General features: G+C 40.5%; 1 protein-coding gene across 1 annotated transcript; it reads right to left on the minus strand.

Annotated features, from left to right (window-relative positions):
• Positions 1 to 2,696: 2,696 nt before the first annotated feature.
• On the minus strand, positions 2,697 to 19,189 carry AURKA (aurora kinase A). Its single transcript, XM_063095302.1, has 9 exons — positions 19,132 to 19,189; positions 17,552 to 17,598; positions 15,404 to 15,677; positions 13,730 to 13,784; positions 12,155 to 12,346; positions 11,792 to 11,930; positions 6,746 to 6,894; positions 3,770 to 3,944; positions 2,697 to 3,627 (listed from the first exon to the last, which is right to left on the minus strand). The coding sequence occupies exons 1-9, from the start codon at positions 19,187 to 19,189 to the stop codon at positions 3,442 to 3,444; spliced, it is 1,275 nt and encodes a 424-aa protein (XP_062951372.1). The 3' UTR covers positions 2,697 to 3,441.
• Positions 19,190 to 21,562: the final 2,373 nt, after the last annotated feature.

Genomic DNA, 21,562 nt, shown 5'->3' on the forward strand with positions numbered 1-21,562 from the left:
TCATAGGGCTTGTATACATAATATGAAATGTCAGCAAGACATCACAAATGAAGTATCTCAAAACAAAACAGCAACAAAATGTCAGCAAGACATCACAAATGAAGTATCTCAAAACAAAACAGCAACAAAATGTTGCTTTTCCAAGATTATTGGTGAAGGTCTGACTGCAAAAGCCCCAAGGGGTTAATCTTTGCTAAAGTTCTTAAAAAGCAATCATTAACTTAGCTGGTTTTTAAAATTCCCCTTCTTCTGATATTTGTCAGCTGCCTTTGGTTTAATATGCAATATTCCACAAAACAGCTGCCAGAGCTATAATTAATGAAGCAGAATTTAACAATATATAATCATGCTCTAAATTAGCACCCACACTTTTGACATACTTGTTTTGGGGAAAGAAAAACAAGTCTTGATCCCAAAACACCTTCCAATCTGGACATGCTGGGGCCTATAGAATGTGGTTTTTCTGAAATTTCATTAAAGTGGGTCAGAGTCATTTGTCTCTGTTTAGGTAAAATATGGAAAGCTTGCCCAGTGGTCATGGCATCACTTGGCTCCTGATGCCCATATTCACAGAGGAATTTGGATACTGCGCATATGAAAAGCTAAGACAATCTTAGCGTTTCTTAAACAATCTTTGTTTAACTCTATTCCAAACTTCAGACATTCCAGAACTATCACAATGTTTACATTGTCACTACTTATATTTTTTAAATTGAGTTAAAATTATGTATGTTAAAGATTTTGTATCATTTCCTAGAAAAAAATTAGTAGCACTTATTACAAATGGAAGGGGAGGGGAGATGGGCAGGTATAATTAAAGTCTACAGAGTCAGTTTTACCCAGTGAAGGGAATATGTATTAGGGAGATTAGTTAAGAATAGAAATTCTGGGGCCGGCCTGTGGCTCACTCGGGAGAGTGTGGTGCTGATAACACCAAGACCACGGGTTCGGATCCCATATAGGGATGGCTGGTTTGCTCACTGGGTGAGCGTGGTGCTGACAACACTAAGTCAAGGGTTAAGATCCCCTTACCGGTCATCTTTTAAAAAAAAAAAAGAAAGAAATTCATGGGTATAGACCCAAACTGAGACTTCCTCCTTGAAATGGTCAGGAGCAGGCAAGTGGAGAAGGAATTCCATCCTGTGGGATTCAGCATCATTTAGGACTTTCCTCTGGTTCGTGCTCTCATACAGAGCACTTGCTCTATACTAACCTCTCTGCCCTTCTGCGGGTTGAGGGAGTTGCATTTATCTCTCTGGTTCCCACTTCCTTTTAAAATTACATTTGTAACAATCAGAAAACTAAAAACTATTTGACTAACACTACTGGCTTTACTGAAATCTGGCTGTTGAGTTATCTTAGCCATTACTCATGTCCATCGGTTATCTCAGTTAACAATTAAAAGAATCTTTGTGGAACAAGGTCTCCACTGGCAAGATCTTTAAAGTGGAACCATATTTCTCTTCTTAAGCAGTTAGCCCATTGCCAAAACTAGAACTGCCTTTCTGAGATCTCATTCGAAGGACATTTCCCACAGCCAGGTGAGATGCCTGATACCAGTACTAGGTAATTCCTCGTGCGTAACCAGACAGAGCATTTCCATCTCTCATGTTTAAAGTGATCTGTTGGCTTTGGGTTCCTAACTGCCTTCTATACCAGTCTCCCATTCAGATCCCTAGCAATGCCTATGCAAAAAAAAAAAAGCTTTCCTACCGGCCTAAATCTCAAATTTATGTGTTAGGAGTAATGGGAATGGACTGAAAGGGCAAGCAATAAAATACCAAATGGCCATTTTGCCATCCTCCTAGCCCCAGCCCCACTCGTGTGGCCAGTGGTCAAAACAAAAACGAGAGAGGATGAGGAGGTCAAAGGATCAGGGAATTAAGACATGTGAATTCACCAGCAAGATGTACATATTGCTTATATTTACATTTTTATGGAACTAGGAATAAAGATGACCTATTTTAAAATGTAGCTATTGCTTTTTTTAATCTGACAAAGGGAACAGCTTAAATTCTATGAAGCAAACATTTTGTAAAGTTTATGAACTTTTTATTCCTCAACTGGTAAGCCATCTTTGCTGACAGTTTCGAAGCAGCACTGTGACTAGTGTATTAACGTGCTACAATGAGCGCTCTTTGCTTATGTGGGATTCTGTCTGGGGAACATCCCAAGTTTAGCTGTATCATTGGTGATGTTAGTCACATCACATTAACTATAGCTTGGGTGGATGGTACATGAAATGTTACTTTGGGAATGTAAAAGTTGGCTCAGCTAAGACTGTGGGAACCAAAAACTCCTTTGTCCTGGGGTGCTGACTGACCACCGAGGTTTTACTCAGCCATGTTTTAAAATTTCTCTACTCTGTCCCTTAGAGAAGCTTATGTTGGCCACTTTCTTATATTTTTTCGACATATCTGCTATCTCATCTCTTGCACTGAGAGTTGGCCATGGAAGCATACTTTTCTACTAGTTCTAAGTTCAACACTTCCACCTTTCCTTTATCATTGTCAAGTTCACCGTATCTTGAGTCAGTAAACAGATAATGTTGGCAGGTATAAACAGATATGTAACTTTACACATTAAGGGCACACTCGATACAACAGGCCAGAAGAGGGCCAGACTTGCTGCACTCATGGCACCTCATCTCCAAGCCAGACAGGTGATGGAAAGAATTACACGTGTACTCCAGATAGATGTATTTATTTGCAAATTTAAAGTACACACATGCCATAACTCCAATATAATAAAGATAAGCCTTTAACATTTAGACACTGCTATGAGACACATGGGCTCTTCTGGGTCCCAAGCAAGTCCCAAGATGGGGATAGAGCACATGTTCCTACTTTATAAAGTCTCATTAGGAGATAAGGAGGACTAGAAACCCACAGGCTGATTAACAGGGGTGCTGGACATCACAGAGCATTCCTAAGGGGATGCCACAGAAGAGAAAAATTATGAGTCTATACAAAAGCCTTTATTTTAACATTTAAAATAATCACATATTCATTCCAACAGCTTTACCAGACTTGGCCACCCAATAAGTTACACACACACTCAGGTACTTGGAAGGTTATTGCACAGCTCTTTAACTGATCAACTCAGGGCAAAGTGGTCACTTTCTCCATAACCAGACTCCAAATTTGTCTTCTGCAAGGACACCTTACCAGGCACGTGCTATGGGGGTGGCTACAGTCACCCTTGCCTCCAGTTTATGAGCCAGTGAAAGCAGCACAATTCTCATGGCTGTTTTGAGCTCAGAGTGTCATGTCTGTTGAAGTGGAGCTTTCTGAATAGGGAGGCCAAGGCACTGCCTGCTGAGTAAAACAACATTTCCTCTAGATTGAAGGCAGACAGTCAACAGTGAAACAGATTTCAGTAGCGTGTTCCTGACAGATTATACAGCAGCCCTGGCTCAAGATTTCTCCCTCTGCATGATTCCTAAGATTCTATGCTAGTGGATTCTTTGCTTTTTTGGCAATTTGATGCTTTTGATGAATTTGCTGTGATCCAGGGGTGTTCAAGTACTTCTCTTAGAGTTAGCCTCTGGCTCGAATTATGCTTCAACAGTCTTGAAACGAGGTCCCTGGCTCCCTCTGTTACAAAGTCAGGGAAGGTAAATTCAACCTGGAGTACAAGAAATGACAAAATATGTCAGAGCACAGGTTAGGCAGACCAAATAGTATAAATATTCAGACCTTAGCCTAAAGTTCAGGCTGATAACGAGAATTTACACAAAAGCACTAGATCCTTTTCAGTTATGTCTTACCCGTGATATTCTTTTGTAGGTCTCTTGGTATGTGTTTGCCTCAAAAGGAGGCTTCCCAACTAAAAATTCATAGCACAGAACACCAAGGCTCCACAGATCCACCTTTTCATCATGCATGTGGCCTTCAATCATCTCGGGGGGCAGGTAGTCCAGGGTGCCACAGAGAGTGGTTCTCCTAAACAGAGGGAGGCTCAGGTTGATGTGCTTCTGGTATTATCACGACAGCTGCTAAAATTGATTAGCGATTACACTGACATTGATTGTTTCCCCTTGGCCAGATCCTGATATGTGAAGTAGGTACTATCAAAAATCCCCACTCTTAGATAGGAAGCATATTGAGAGACATGTGTAAGATCACACTGCTAGCAACTGAGCTTCACCCGCAAAACTCTGCCCAACTCCAGAACCTCCTTGAATGATCCAGAATGTAAGAAACTGAATGTAACACTATAATACAATTTGGAGTTCTCTCTATATTTTTTATGTATTATAGATATGCTAAGGAGTTTAAGAGCCAGGTGACATTAGTGAGAAGAAACTAGAAATTGTCCCACTGTTGAGGCATTAGCTTTGGGGTCATACACATGCTGCCTTCTGATAGATCACTGGTACAAAAGATACGGAAATTGAGGGCGGCCTATGAAATATTCTTGCCAAAAATATTTAACCTAAATCTCTTCAGGCCCTTAGACCTACATTTCAGTTTTCAGTAAATAAAGAGGATAAAAGTCCAAGTTAAATGACACCACAATCAGAAAAATCCATTTAAAATGTGGAGGGACTGATCTAGATTAAAACCAGGGAGACAGCTCATACAATATAGACCTTCTTGGTTGGGTTCTGATTTCAAAAATCAGCTATAAAATTTTGTGGATCACTGGGGAAAGTTAACATGAACTAAATATTAACAGTGCTGTTAATTTTCTTAGGAATGTGATTATATAGGAGAACATCTTTATCTTTAGGAGATGCATACTGTAGTGCTTAAGGATGAGGCATCACGATGTTTGCAACTTATTATCGAATGTTCACCAAAAAGTAGGTGCAGTCAATATGGCAAAAATGGGAAAAACTGGGCCGGCCTGTGGCTCACTCGGGAGAGTGCGGTGCTGATAACACCAAGGCCACGGGTTCGGATCCCAAAGAGGGATGGCCGGTTAGCTCACTGGGTGAGCATGGTGCTGACAACACCAAGTCAAGGGTTAAGATCCCCTTGCCAGTCATCTTTTAAGGAAAAATAAAAAATAAAAATTTTAAAAATTTAAAAAATTTTTAAAAATGGGAAAAACTGTTGAATGTTGGCATTGTATAGACCGGTATGCTATCTACTACCAACTCAGCATTTCTATCCATTTAGGTTTTTATAGAAAAGGTTAGAAAAAAAGCTGTGGCAGCAGACGGCAAGCGAGGAGCAGACTGCACAGGCTGGCTGTTGCTTTGCTTCTGCTGCTCACTGTCAGCGCTTTCCATGCCTGGTGCCCAGTGAGCACACAAACATTCGCTCAAATCAGTCATAATCTGGGATTAAGGAGCTACCTCTCTAGACATCTAACCCTCATCTCCATTGAGATGAGAACACAGACTAGATCAGGGGTTCTCAAATGATGGAGATAATAGCCGGGAAACTATTATGGTTATTCACACTTGGGATGCAGGATGAGTGGCCAACAACAGTTACATAAATGGTCTTTTCAGACAGCAATAAGCTATCTTTTCTATCACGATGACGCCATTGGACAGGTTAAGGCCTGTGATTCCGTGAGCCTACGATTCTTTGTCTTCCCAGGTGACAGTTCCCAGTAATGACAACCAGTTTTTGAAAAAAAGAGACTGCAAGAGCAGATTCAAGGCACTGCTAGAAACAATTAGGGTGCTATAACAAAAACAAAGGGTTTTCTTCCCACATCTACTTTGGGCTATGTAGTAGTCCCCCCTTCATATAGGGGACATATTCCAAGACTCCCAGTGGATGCCTGAAACCTCAGGTAGTACCAAACCCCACATATACTGTGTTTTTTCCTATACATACATATCTATGATAAAGTTTAACTTATAAATTGGGCACAATGATAGATGAATAATTAATAGAATAACTATACTGTAATAAGTTATACGAATGTGGTCTCTTAAGTACTGGAGTGTTTTCAGACTGCACCTGACAACAGATAACTGGAACAGCAGAAAGCAAAACCATGGACAAGGGGAGAATGCTGTACAATTTTTTTTTTAAACTGGCTTTATTTTTAAGTCGCCTGGCTATAATTTTTTACATCCTCCTCCAAAGCTGACAAATCTTAATCAGTAGATGTATGCTTTAAAATGCCCCACCTCACATGAAGTTGCAAGCTTATTTAAACCAGTAGAGAATATTTTAGCTCTTGTTTAGAAAGTTCACCTAAGATTTAAATTGTTTCATTAGATTGATATCTCTGCTTCAATTTTAAGCTGAGAAAGGAAAAACTATTCCTACTGTTGACAAAAGCAGACCAAAGAGAATCCCTAACCACTACCCTCAAAGCTCTATCCAAACCAATTCAGTTTTCAAACTTCCCCAAAGTACTGTGCTGTCATCTCTAGATCTCTGTATGTGCTGTCCTCTGAAATCTCTCCCCATCTCCTTGTCCAGGAAGCAGGTGGAATCTCCACAACACCATTAAATTATGGGTTCCCATTCTACACTTCACCTCTGCCATATACTTGTCACATCTGTTGACTTATTCACCCCCTTCATTGCCTCTTAGGATATTAAGCATCTTCAACCCTAGGCCTAGAATGCTATAAGTAGCCCAGAATGGTTGCACAATAGACTTTTCCTGAAGACAGTTTATCAGGCCTAAATTACTCCAAAGTATTTCTGGGTCAGTCACCTGCCCCAACTTAGTGCAAAATCTACACTTAAATATTTTATATTTAACTCATGATTAGCCCCCAAGGATTTTGCTAAACCAAACAACCTCCACCTCTAAAGACACATACCTGGAGGATGGAGCATGTACCGACCACCCAAAATCTGCAATCTTAAGCTCTCCAGCTGATCCGAGAAGGAGGTTCTCTGGCTTAATGTCTCTATGAATAACTCTCTTCGAATGACAGTAAGACAGGGCATTTGCCAATTCTGTGATATACTATTAAAAGAAAGTATTGAAAGCCTGTTTTAGCTTTTATATAATACAAGTTAATGTTAGACATCTCTCCTGAAAGGAAGCCCAGAGATTTTAAATATGTTTTACTGGTTTTAAAGCAAACATTGTTGAAATGATGCATGAGTCTACAAAAATCAATTGAACTCATTTATAGAGGTTAGCATGAAATATAAGTTATTCAGCACCTAGTTATCTCCTTGCTAATATAGTGATGTGGTATTGAGAGACACTGATGATGAGCATAACTACATCCCCACATGGCAATTTGTGGCCCACCAGCCATGAACTTAGACAATGCTGAGGAACTGCTACAAATTAGGGATTCAAATGTGTAAACAATGTCCCTTTTTTTTTTTTAAAGAAAAAATGTTTTTAAAAACCTTTCAAGTACGATTCCCATTTTTTAAAAATAAGATCATTCTGTAACTAAAGAATTTGTTTGAAGCTAAAAATTTACTTCAATATCAGGAGGAAATTATACTGAACAGCAAACAAATTAAAAAGCAGTTGCACTGACATTAAATGGCATGTTAAATTTGGGGGTATACTAGTTCATTAGCATAAAAGTAGAAAAGAAAAAAAGTCAATCCTTTTGTTAGTAACTTAAGGAAACCAAAGTAACTTTTTTTTTTTTTTAAAGATGACCGGTAAGGGGATCTTAACCCTTAACTTGGTGTTGTCAGCACCACGCTCACCCAGTGAGCCAACCAGCCATCCCTATATGGGATCCGAACCTGCGGCCTTGGTGTTATCAGCACCACACTCTCCCGAGTGAGCCACAGGCTGGCCCAGTAACTCTTTTTTTAAGACAGAATTTTCTATCCCCATCTCAGCTTAAGATTTATCAAGCAAGTTCAGAATTCGTTTTAACATTTTGATAAGAAATATTAGTATACTGAAAGAATATATTTAGCTCCACCTAAAGTTGTTTTTTTTTTTTGTTTTTTTTTTAAAGATGACCGGTAAGGGGATCTTAACCCTTGACTTGGTATTGTTAGCACCACGCTCTCCCAAGTGAGCTAACTGGCCATCCCTATATAGAGATCCAAACCCACGGCCTTGGTGTTATCAACATCACACTCTCCCAAGTGAGACATGGGCCGGCCCTTCCACCTAAAGTTTAAGAGTTTATTTCCCAAAGTAATTGCTGAGCATTATTTTACACCAGAAAGGTATACTAAACAAATGAGCAGAAACGAAATATGTCACTGTCAGGAAGGACGTTTTTCATTCTTTTAGCCCAAAGCCAGAGATCAAAATTTAGACCACAATAAACTAAAGGTAAATATAAGGAAAGCTGCTCCTCAACTACACCAACTTTGAGTTACTGATGCTTTAACTGCACACATTAAAATTCCAGAGGGCCAAGGATTTTCCCTGCGCTACTCAAATCAGCTCCAGAAGAGAAACTATTAGTTCCATCAAAGCTCTGGCACCCACTTCCTCCACACCTCACATGGTTGTCAGGTTGTGGATATGTAAAGGTCCCTAACATTTCTCTACAAGTAACTTTATCTGAACTTACCTGAAAAGGAAAACAGGCGTGTGTATTCATTCTAACTACTAAGGCATCAAGAAAGAACCAATCTTTCATTTTCTTTCAAACAGCTATCTGCTTACACCAAAATAAATTCCATCTGGATTGAAATCTTAGATGTAAAGGAAGAAAATGGAGTAGTAGTATAATATCTACACTTTCTAATCTTGGCATGGGATAAAACCTTTTTAAGAAGGATATCAATGTCAGAAACTGAAGAAAAAGATTAACTGGCCCAAAACAAAACTACATCCCACCATAAGAGCAAGACTACAAGAAAAAAGAGGTGAAATAGTACTACCTTAGGGAGAGTCACTATCACTAATGAGCATAGATTTCCTTACTGATCTGTAAGAGAAAGTTGGCTCAATAGATGAATTCATAAGGAATACTGTCAATTAAATAAGAAACTGATTTGTTTAGCTAATATTTAAATTAAGTAGGGATAGATCTCCTTATCAGATCTCCTTATCAAACATTTAAGCTTAAAATACTATGTCACTTTTGCAAAGACAAGCCCAGAGGGTCGTTCACCAGTACTGGTGTGAGTTCAGATACTGAACATCATTTAAGTTAATGCCAGAAGAAAGAAAACTAATGTATACACTATCCAGAGATCTCCAAAACACAGAACAAACCATAGTAACCACTACTCAACAGGCCCATGATCTGCTGATTCAAGGAGAAACAGCCTAAATTAAACTCTTCAGCTTCTTAAAACAAGTAGTTTTATTCAAGAAAAAAAGTAGCACAAAAAGCACAATCATGAAAGAAAATGAGATGTGGGACTTTATTAAGATTAAAAACTGCCTTTGAAAGACACAGGTAAGAGAATGAAAAGACACGCCACAGAATAGGAGAAAACATTTGCAAAACACATGTGGCAATGGACCTGTAATCAAAATACATAAAGAACTCTTAAACAAGAAAACAAAAACCCAATTAAAAAACGGGCAAAAGATTTCAGACACCTCAAAGATGATATACAGATGGCAAATAACCATATGTCATTAGGAAACTGCAAATTAACAATGAGATGCCACTATATACCTATTAGAATGACAAAAATCCAAAACAGATCAACTGTTGGCAAAGATGAGGAACAATGTGACCTCCCATTGATTGATGGGAATGCAAAAAATGGTACCTCCACTTTCGACGGTTTCTTACAAAGCTAAACAAAGTCTTCTACCATACAAGCCAGCCATAGAACTTCCAGGTATTTGCCCAACTGATCTGAAAACATGTCTCCACAAAAACCTGCATGCAGATGTTTAGAGCATCTTTATTTGTAATCACCAAAACCTAGAAGCAACCAAAATGCCCTTCAATAGATGAATGGATATACTGAGGTACATCCATATAATGTATTATTCAGTGATGAAAAAGAAATGAGCTGCTAAGCTCCCAAAAGATACAGATGTATCTTAAATGCACATTGCTAAATGAAAAGCCAGTCTAGAAACACTACATGCTCTCATGATTCCAGTTATGATATTCTGCACGAGGCAAATGAACAGAGACAGTAAACAGATCAGTGGTTGCCAGAGATTAGGGAAAGGGAGTTGAGTAGGTGAGACAGGATTTTTTTTTTTTGAGCAGTGAAACTATTCTGTCTGGTACTGTAATGGTGGATACATGACATTATGCATTTGTCAAAATCCATAAAACTTTACAGCACAAAAAGTGAGTCTTAGTGTATGCAAATTTAAAAGAAAAACATTTAGGAGGTCAGGGGATCCCAGGATAGAATGCAGACTGTAACAAAAGAATCTAACTGCTGCAAATGCAGGAAACAACCTCACCAAGGGTGTGTGGGGGTGGGGTGGAGGGAGTGTTGACCTAATAACTCTGGAAGTGAGTGGAGTCTTTAAAACAAAGACAAGAGGAACTGCACGTAAGCAATCTGGTTTACAAAGTTGTTTCCCACAGTGGCAAGCAGTTAACAATCTCAGTGCCATTATACATGTACACTGGAATTGAGTAATTAAGTGAACGGATGGTGAGGTGTGAAATCCAGATTTCGCACTGTTGGAATGGCAGTTTACAGAGCAAGGGGTGAGGTTGGAATGATCCATGTAGCAATGGATTCAAGTTGAAAACATCAGTACAAGCTCATGTTTTACTTAACATAGATATAAATGGATAAATATTTACAAATACAGTTATACACACATTCCCTTGCTCTGTCAGCTGAGAGATCCTAGAAGTAATGACACCCCAGTAGCAATGTGCACACCAAGCGCCCAGATCTTAGTTTCTAACAACTTTCTCCAATAAAAGGAACTAGGGCTCCTTGGAGAAATGGTTGATTTTAGGACCAGAGCAGGAAATATGCGAGACAAGGCTTAAACATCTTGTACCAGAAAGTAAAGGAGTGCTTTAAAAAAAAAAAAAAAACTACACCCTACAATAATGGTTTACATAGAAACTGTAAAAGAGCTCCCCCCAGTGGCTAAAGCTGGAACAATTTGAGCAACAATATAAAGTAGTATTGGATTATAACTCAAAGCATAAAATTATCCATGAGTCCACATTTCTAAATAAATGATTCAATAAATAAAGGAGAATAGATAAATCTGGTACAGAATTTCAAATAATTTATGTAGCTACTTCCTCCACTCCCCACTCCTTAAGTGTGGGCTCTGCATAGTAACTCTGAAAGAATACAGTATAGAAAGGGAGGAGAATACTAACTTAGCAGTAACAGTAGTAACTAGTTACAGTACTTACAGTAGTAACTGTAAAGTGGAGAAACCGGACAGACACTATCTCAATCAAGTGATCAAGTTTAACACCTACGGTGATAAATTATATTAAGAGAATGCATCTTTGCCATATGAGGAGAATGCACTTTACCTCTGATCTTCTCAAAAACCCATAATCCTAATCATGAGAAAAACCTGAGGAAATCTGAATGAAGCGTGGACTTCAGTTAACAGTTATGTATCAATATTGGTTCATTAGTTGTGACAAAGGTACTGTACTAACACAAGACGTTAATAAGGGAAATCAGGTGAGGGGTATATGAGAACTCTGTACTATCTTCACAATTTCTATGTAACAAACTATTCTAAAATAAAATTTGTTAAAAGAGGGCAACTATATACATCTCCACAGAAAAATGTCTATAGAAACACAACATTCTACCTGATACCTGATTTTATCCGTATCCGTACACATGGTGCAACTAAGCTATTTCACTGTTTCCATTTCCAATATGTGATCCTATTAAGCTATTTTTCCATTAAGAGAAAACTGACTGTGCTACAAAGAAAGGTACACTGCTGAGAAGGACAGGCATGAAGGAAACAGAATTAGTCTGGATAAATGAAAACTTACAGTAGCAGTTCTCTGCTCATCAAACTTGGAAAGTTTCTGAAGTTCTCTGTAGACTGTTCCAAGCGGTGCATATTCTAGAATTAAGTAAACTCTGGTGGCATCATGGAAATAGCCATACAGTCTGAGAATATTAGGATGCCTGCCACAAAAGATAAACACCTGGCTTCAGAGTTGGTAGAAGACCAGAGCACTAAAAAACAAACAAACCCCTCATGTTAAATCCAGTGGTATTTCACATGAACCCCCACCCCCAGAACCCCACTTGTGGTACTATGAAGTAGGCCCTCTAAGAAGTTCACACTCTTAACTCAGGAACTTCAAGTTCCATGCACCATTCCTGTGAACGTCAATCTGAAAACTCACCGAAGGTGGGACTGTATTTCTACTTCTCTTCTGAGCTGATGCTCCACCCCTGCTTTCTCCAGCTGAGCTTTAAATAACACTTTAAGAGCCAGTATAAACTTGCTTTGTTTTTCTCTTGCCAAATAAACATTACCAAACTTTCCTTTACCCAGAGGTCGACCAATTTCAAAATCTTCCAAGGCCCACTGCCTTCTAGGAAAAAATTTGAACATTTTAAAATGTGAAGAAAACAAATAGTTTCTGGTAATTTATCGATGAAATAGGTAGTAGGCACATTCTATAAGTAATTCTGTATTCAAAATTGTACGCAATATACACCCTCAACAAGAACCAAGCCAATAACCATTAGTGATGCCACAAACATCAAACCCTTACTTCCCCAGCTGCCATTAGTGATACCAGCTGGTGACAAGGAACAATCTTGGATTTATTACAGCTGAAACATTCGATGGGAAATGTCCCAAAAGTGTACCCTACTCAGGAGTACAGACCTATTAACAACACTTAAGACCATTAAAAAAAAAAAAAAAGATAACTGGAGAGGGGAGAATACTTCAGGACCACCTGTGGGTTTCTTTCAAACTACATCCTCCTCCCATTAAAAAAAAAAAAAAAAGATAACTGGAGAGGGGAGAATACTTCAGGACCACCTGTGGGTTTCTTTCAAACTACATCCTCCTCCTTCCATCCCCAGAGATGTTATTAGTCTCCGGGGTGGAAAACCACTCTGGTGGTGAACAAGGAGCCTCTATTATTAATGGAAGCAGGATAGACACCCCAGGCCAGTGGGGGCACAAGAACCATTGGATTCTTAGGGTCTTAGAAAGCCTGCAGTAGGCACCTAAAAGCAGAAAGTGTGTGGGTTCATCCCTGGCCCCTCCTCGTACATTCTGGAGTCCAGACAGTTCAGAGATTGAGAGCAGGCTTTTATAAAACTGACAGCAGAGAATGTGAGGTGGAAAGAAGACAGAATAACCACAAAAATCCCTTGAACTATTTAAGTCAAGTGAACAGATATGATGTGGGAGGGGAGAGGGTGGAGAGAAATGGGTAAAGGGGCATGAAAATCAACTACAATGTATAATGAGAAGTAAAATAAAGAAAAAAAGAAAACTGACAGCAGGTAAGATACAGCCAACCTTTATAATAAAGAACAAATACAATAATATATTAATATTGTCATTGCTATGCAGTCATACATGTGTATATACTTCTGCAACATGACTTGTTTTAAAAACTTGTACTTTTGTACAGGAATTTTAAGAGGCATGGAAGCATATGTAAACCATGTGTATGGTTACTTCTGATGGTAGAAGGGAACTTTTACACATCTCTAACAGATTCATACATGCTTTTTCTAAATTTCAAAAGCAATTAAAAAAAGAAAAATTTCTTTGTCCTTAGTAAACATCCATCATTAAAAAAGAGAAGGAATTTTGTTTAAAGATTGGAAATCTGGAAACATTTAATTGAAAATAAAGGCCTATTTTTTTTTAAGAGTTCCCATAACTAAATTTGCAATGAAATGGTATTCTAATAGAATAAGTACAGAACTTTGTAAATAAGAAAGCTTACTTTTTTGATTCTTCATTTTTCTGTTTTGATGCTAGTTCCTTTTCAGGATTATCTCCTATATGGAATAAGTTAAAAACCTGTTTTTAGAATAACTATATAGTATAAGTTAAAAAGCTGTGAATAGAGATGAATGGCCACCAAAATATTAACAGTATGTCAAAAACTATATAAATCTGAGTTTTAGTTTTCTTTACAGAAAAAAAAAAAAAAAATACTACACCCTAACCTACCTCTCAACATGTGAACTTTTTACAGAATTTCTAGAGTAAAGGTGAGCAGACATGTTTATAGTTAGGCCCTCCTCCAATAGTTTAAAGACAGACTATGCAGATGCTCCCTGAAGCCTCAGTTGCCAAAAGAACTTCTAGGGAAGAATTACCAATTCTCCCATCCATGACAAGCTACCACCTCGTCATTCACTTTCCCCCACCCCCACCCCAAGTTGGGCCAGCCACTGTCCATTCACTACATACAAATTATCAACAACATGTAACAAAACATAAGCCAGCCACCTTCCACTCACTGTATTAGCCACCAAGGGGAAATATAAAATAGAAACCACCAATTCAGCAAGATGTACAATAAACCAGTTATGTAACAGGCTAGAGTAACTATTTCATTAGCCATGAGAACACTTGGGCCATTTCTACCTGTCTATCTCTGACACTTCAAACTCTAATAGTATGCTCTGCTCAGATATTTGAATGCAGGTTCAAACAGATTTTTTTCCCCTCATGGTCCACTATCTCAGTTAATATCGTCAATATAACCACCGTCCCTAACTCCTCTTTATTCATCATTCAGGTCCAATTTATGGCCTAGTTCAATTGAGTCCACACCTCTCCATCCTGGCTATGTCTCTGGGTGTTAACTGCTTCTGAGTCTTAGCTTTCTCCTCTGTAAAACTGAGTTAATAACTCTGGCTACTGTCATAAAGAGCTTATGAGAACTGAATGAGACAACATGGATGAAGGAGGAAGCACTCCTGCATCTCGGAGGAGCCTGCTATGAGTAAGCACACAACAGCTGGTAAGTAATAACTATGAGCACACACACTGCTCCACCCAGGTCAGGTCACTTCCATCTCTGACCTCAACCCCCTATCTGGTAACCACAGATCCAGCTCTGCTATTGTCCAATTCATTCAATACATCCAGACTAAGCTTTCTGAAAGGCAAAGCAGTCCCTTCTCTGTGCAAAAAACCTTCAACAACTTTCCAATACACTGGAGATGAAGCCTCACTCCTTAACAGGGCCAGCAGTGCCCATGGTGACCTCGCCCCAGCCTGCCTCAGCTTGTCTGCTTCTCCAGATTTCCCCCACTTGCCAAAACTTTGGGACTTTTCAGTTCCTCAAATGTAGGCAGCTACAAGCACCCTATGTCCCAACCCACAATAAGCAATAAATAGGACTTAAGACTGGTGCTGTGTCCTCCCTGGTTGCCCAGCTCTTCCAAGAGGATGGGCATCATGACTGTATTTTTAGCACAGGCCTGGCCCACAGTAGACATTATTACTTCAACTTAGACATATTTTCCCTCTGTCCTCAACAGAAATGATGTAAAGCTAGGGCTCCAAAGTAAATGCAAGTCTATACTCTTGCCTTTTTTTAAAAAAAAAAAAAAACAAAACTAGAACAAATGACTATCCAATGAGTCTCAAAAAGCTGGTTTACCAGGTGCTGATGGCTGGGGCTGCTCACTTTTTTTGGTGTTATTCAGTGGCCTGGAGATAGAATGAGGTACGCCGGTTGCCTGCAACTGCTTCTGGTTCTGATTCTGTTTATGACCGGAGACAAGCTTTTGTGCTTGCGAAGGAACACGCTGGGAGGAGTTTGAAGGACACAAGACCCGCTGAGCCTGGCCACTACTTGCAGATAATAGGTTCTGAGAAGGAAATTGCTGAGTCACTGGAACACGTTTTGGTCCATCACCAAGTGGAATTATAGCCTAGATTGGGAAGGAAAATAAACTTTGTGGTCTTCATTCATCTTTTGTCCATATTTTGAGAATTTCATAGTTTGTTTTCTAATATAGCAATAAAATGAACCTTACTAATAATAGACGGACAAGGAAAAGCTATTTTATTTTAATCAGCACTTCCAGGGGATATAGTCAGTATATGGCAGAAAGGAATACCTGAATGATACCTTCTAACAACCAACCCCCAACTCACCCCTAAAAACATCATGTTCCATTAACAAATGTTCATTAACTAAAATCTCATCCAATGAGGGAGATATTAAACACTTCCTAAGAATTCTCAATGACTTGGGAATATACTTCTAAACTGTTATTTAGCAAAAAGCTAAAATACAAAAACTTTATACCAAAATCCCAATTCCATTGAAATTTGATAATATATATGTTTAGGAAAAAAGACTGAAATATGTCAAAATGTTCAACAGTGGTTATCTTCAAGTTAAGAAGTTTTGGAAGACAGTCTAAATTTGGTATACACTAGATTTTCCACAATATACGTATTACAATGGATTATTATTATTATTGCCAATGTTTCATTTTCCAAATACTGACACAAATTGACTTGAGCAAACAGAACTTTGACAGTGAAGAAACAAACATAGGCTCTTCAAAAAGTTATTGCTAAAATGTATTATTCCTATGCCTGCAAGTAGTGTGTTACAAGCTTACGTAGTCAACTCTAAGACCCTGAGCTAACCGAATTAAAATGAGGGGGTGGGTGAGACTTCCTCCAACTTCTACAGCCCATCGTCAATGAGGAGCAAGAGCAGGAAGGTGAAGCCCCAAAGCCCCTCACCAGCTTATCGGCATGAGTGCTTTACAGAAAGAAGGTGTAAGGCTTCCAAATACAAAGTCAGCTACTTCTGCAGTTAGTGCAGCAGCCACAACACAGCAGGCATTCAGGCAATGACAAATTAAAAAAAAATTTAAACATAGAAAAATTTTTCTAATAATCATTATCATAGGGATTGAGAATCAAATACAACGACTTATAGTAGCCTTTTTCTGATTGGTCATTTTATACTTCTAGCCAATAAAAAGGTAAGTATCCACTTATCTGACAATGGAGACTTCTAAAAACAAGCCAAAAAATAACAATCAAGCAATATATTTTTATACTTATTTCCTAAACGGAAAAAACCTGGGATAATCTTTGTATTAGAGACTCACTGACCAAGGGTTCTACCAATATTCACTAAATGCTAAGAGCCAGGGCTCTTTTCCTGGGGAAGCATTCCTGGATTCCAGCCTATCCTCATCTGAATTGAGCACTTCTCCTCAGGACTACTCAGGTCCTATTATATATTATAAGGCATGGTATTGGCTCACACACCTCCCTAAAGGGGCTCTAAATTCTTCAGAGTCAAAGACCATATGCTTTTTGCCACTGTAATCCCTGCATCTGACACAGAGCCTGACTCAGATTAGGTTCCCAGAATACATTCACTAAAATGCAACTTGACATTCATTCCTCTCAGTGTACCATTCCCTGAATCATGACCAGAACAAACTAGGCCAAAGAAATTAATTTCAGGCAAGCAAAAAAGTACAGGCAAGTTTTGGGTTCCTGTTGGGTACATTACTACTATTATTCTACATACAGTGGAGGAATACAGATACCTTAACAGCTAACTGTAAGACATGGCAGAACCAAAAAGTTACAGTGAGAGAATCAGCAAAATGTTACTGATTACCGAGAAAAGTGACTAATTCATAGCCAGGACTGTGGTAAGGAATCTAAAGTTAGAATCCAAAGTAAAGGTGGAAAGAATTCCAGATATGAGACCAGTCTCCAAGTGAGTTTTGTAAGTGTGATGGAGGTTACAGATTATTCAGTTTACCTTAACAGGCCCTGAAATGCAGTTTTCTTTAGATCTCTCCATGATGCCTGAAAAGAAAAAAAAAAATCTTTAATTTAAACAAAGTCCCCTGCTTCAAAGTGCTGTTATATTAGGCAGTTATAGCTCCCTAATGAAAAGGCCTCCCTCCACAACACAGAATTTTACACTTTTTGTCAAAATGAAGCAGATAATAGAGGAGTATTCTCACCTGCTATACGCAAGGTACAGGTGGGGGGGCTTTTCCCGAAAGGCCAGCCTCTCCCCTCGTACACTGCATCCCACCTCCTCTCACGCACTCAAACTTCACTCCTAAACTGACTCATCTTTCTGCTTCATCTTCTCTTCCGTCCATGTACAGCCTCCTGGAAACCTGCTACCTCACCCCATAACTGCCTCAAGCCATGACCCCATCTTGCACCTCCCCTTGTAACAGAAAAGCTTCAGAAGAACTGTCCACACCAGTCATCTCTGCTCCCACTCTCGACCTCCCCTGAGCCCATTCCCATTGGGCTTTTTTATCCCCATGTTGTCAGGCTCCTGGCTGACCCCTACTGTTGCCAAGTCCAGCACTCAATTCCACCCTCATCTTAACTTGCATGCAAAGCTGACCACCACTTCTTATACTCCCTTTCTTCACTTAGTTTCCAGGGTTACCTCCCACTTCATTAGCTGACCCACCTTACCCTTCTCTACTACATCGACCTCATTTTCCCCCATTTGAGTGTCTGGGGTGCCCCAAGAATGAGTTCTTGGATGCTCCCCTTCTCCACTAACATCCTTTGTAGGAACTTTCATCCAGTGCCTCAGCTCTAAACATCTTGATTTGAATAACTCAAAATGCATCTTCTGCCCTAACCTCTCCTCTGACTGCCAGACTCAGGTATCAAGTAATCTGCTTAGGATCTCCCAGAACTGTCTGCTGGGCATCTCAATCCTCACACATCCAAAACAGGACCTCTTCTTTCCTCCTGCTAAAGGAGTGCCCTGGGCTCAGGCCTCGCACTACACTTCTCTGTATCACTCCTCTAGGCAAGTTCATCCAGTCTCTTGGCTTTCAGTACCATTCACAGGATGAGGACTCCCAAATATCCATCTCCAGGCCAGAACTCTCCCCTGAGCTCCAGACTTAAATATCTTACCTTTACGCAACATCTCCATCTGGTTATCTGAGAGGCACCTCAATTTTAGCATGCTCCAAACTGAAACTCTGATCCCTCCCCACTCCCACCTCCCAAATTTATTCTCACAGACCTCCCCCATCCTGCCAATTGCTCAGGCCAAAAGTGTTGGCATAATCATTTACACAGTTCTTTCTGAAAACCCATCAGCACATTTTGTAGGCTCTTACTTCAAAGTCACTGCTCACCACCTCTACCACCACCATCTGGTCAAACCATAATTCCCTCCCCCCTGGATTATGTGCAACAGGGTCTCCTGATGGTATCCCCACTTCTGCCTTATCCTACAATGGTCCATTCTCAATACTGCAGCCAGCGATCACCTTAACAAACGTGTTGGACGTTGGTACAGAAGCCCCCCTTGGCTCCCCAACTCAGTTCAAAAACACTTCAAACTCCTACCTGAGCAGACAGGTCTATGAAGTCTCAGAATGTGGACCATGACCACTTCTAATGTCATCTCCTCTTATTGTCTATGGCAAACCAGCCACACAAGACTCCTCCCTTACTTCAAACAAGTCCCACAGGCCTTTGCACTTCCTGTTTCTGCTACTAGGCTCTTCCGCCATTAGGCTACTGTGTGTAGCTCAGTCCTTCATTTCATTGAAGTCTCTCATCAAATGTCTACTTCCAGAACTGTTGCCCCCTTACTTTTCTCCACAGCCCTTAACAGCTCACATAAACCTTATGAGCATTTGTTTACTGTCCGTCTCCTTAGACTGAGATATCCATTTACCTGCTCAGAATCTCCACAGAAATAAGTTCCATGAGAACAAGAGTTTACTCCCATCTTGTTCACTGTTGCTGCCCCAGAAACTAGAACAATGCCTAACACACAGCATGCGTACCAGTGCTTTAGGAATGAATCAATCCACTGACAAAGGAAATCAATAATAAAAATAGCTTGTAACGTTTAATAAGTCCATACTGTGAGTCAGGCACAACAACCTATCAAGTAGATAAGGCATGATACCAAGGAATCAGAAATCTTTCTCACCTAGGTGCTCTGAATTCTAGAATACAGTCAGTAAGCACTCCCCACCCCCTCACATCCATTTTACAAATAAGCAAAGAACTCCATGATTACGATGAGACCACGAAAGAGCCGTATATAAAACAGTGGGCTAGTAATGATAAAAAACAAAAAGGAAAAGTTAATGCATGCCTGTGTTAAGTAAACGTCAGCTTCACAAACGCTCTAATGCTTTCTTCACTTTCTCTGACAATTACAAATAGCGGACTTGTGAGATCACATAGACCCAAGGACACTCATTCAATATTCACTGGACAGAAGCTACAGACATGTGCTCCATTTTATTATACTTTTCTTTCTAGGGAAGAGTAATAATAAACAAAATGGAATGAGATTCTGGTCCAGAATTCTGGAGACAGCCTCCAGGAAGAATGCTCTTCAGGTGATTCTGATCTACAACCAGATTCAGGAACTAGATGACCTTCACAGGATCCATTCAGTTCAAACCAGAGATCCTATTTTAAGTAGGAAAGCTGTTAGGTTAATAGCACAGTGGGTCTATACATTTTGTCTCCCTCAGACCTGTAAATGCCTGCAGAGATGAAGGAGGGGTGAGGAAATGAGTTTAAGCTGAAAAATGCTTAATTCAAGAACAAGGGAGGGTAAGGAGATTAAGGGACATTAAAAGTCAAAGACAGTAGCTATATCTACTCACCCGGATGTCTGTTAGAAATGAAGACTCTCAGGCCCAACCCCAGAACTAATCGTGCACTTTAACACCCCCAGGTGATTTGGTATTGCCCTGGTCCGCATCGCTAGTTCTCAGTAAATCATCAGAATCACCTGGAGAGCTTGTTAATAACAACTAGACACCTGGGTCCTACCCCAAGAGACCCTGACTTACTGGGTCTGCGGTGGGGTCGCTCGGGGAGGGCGGAGGGATTGGAGAGCTGTGTCTTTAACAAAGTCTTGAAGTAATCTCGATATAACTGCTCCAAAGTCTACGCTTTGGGGTAAGAAGCGCCAGCCCGGGAAGGCCTCCGCGAGGAGGTGCTCACTCATTGATTCACCCACTCACCCGTCCAGCCAGGACGAGGGCCTCCCAGGCTCTTCTATCTCAAGTACCCCCGTTAAACCACACTGCCGTTTCATTTCCTTCATAAAAACGCCCACCGCAGATGCAGGTTATCCTGGTAGCTTGTCGCCTGCCTCCCCACCCCCACCAGAACGTAAATTCTAAGATAGCAAAGGCCTCCCTCGTGTTTTTCTCACCCAGGTTCTCCCTGAATGTGAAATCCGACCCTGAATGTGAAATCCGACCAGGAAGCGCCCGCGCCCAACCTCACTCAACAATCCCCTTCCACCTGTAGCGGTGATAAATCCCCGGCGGCATCTGCTTGGGCGCCCGGTACCCAGCAGCAGATGCAGAGGCGCTGGGGACAGGGACGTAGGGAGGGCTCGTCGCTCCGCTCCTTCCCTCTGACCCGTCCCGGCGGGTCACCCTTCGTACCAGTCCTCGTACCCGCCTCCCTCTTCCGCCAAACAGAGCTGGTCCCCACGGTCTACCCACCCGTCGGCTCCCAACGCCGATCCAAGACCGCCGAAGGCTGCCGACGGCTCAGCCGTTAGGATTCAAAGGTTCTTCTTTTTAAATAGGAGTTAAACCCTCTAATCCGAAAGCCGATTGGCCCGAGCAAGAGCGAGTGATTGGCTCCCAACAAACCCGACGATTTGCGTCACGTTCCAAGTCGCAAACGGCGCGCAGGCGCGCTTGTCCCGTAACACCCGGAAGTGGTGGAGCCAACGGCCTGCTAGATCCGTGGAGGTCCTAGCGCCCGCGGTGCTCTCCGGCATGGGCAT

Source organism: Cynocephalus volans, chromosome 1 (assembly GCF_027409185.1).
Source record: "Cynocephalus volans isolate mCynVol1 chromosome 1, mCynVol1.pri, whole genome shotgun sequence".
Lineage (NCBI taxonomy): Eukaryota > Metazoa > Chordata > Mammalia > Dermoptera > Cynocephalidae > Cynocephalus > Cynocephalus volans.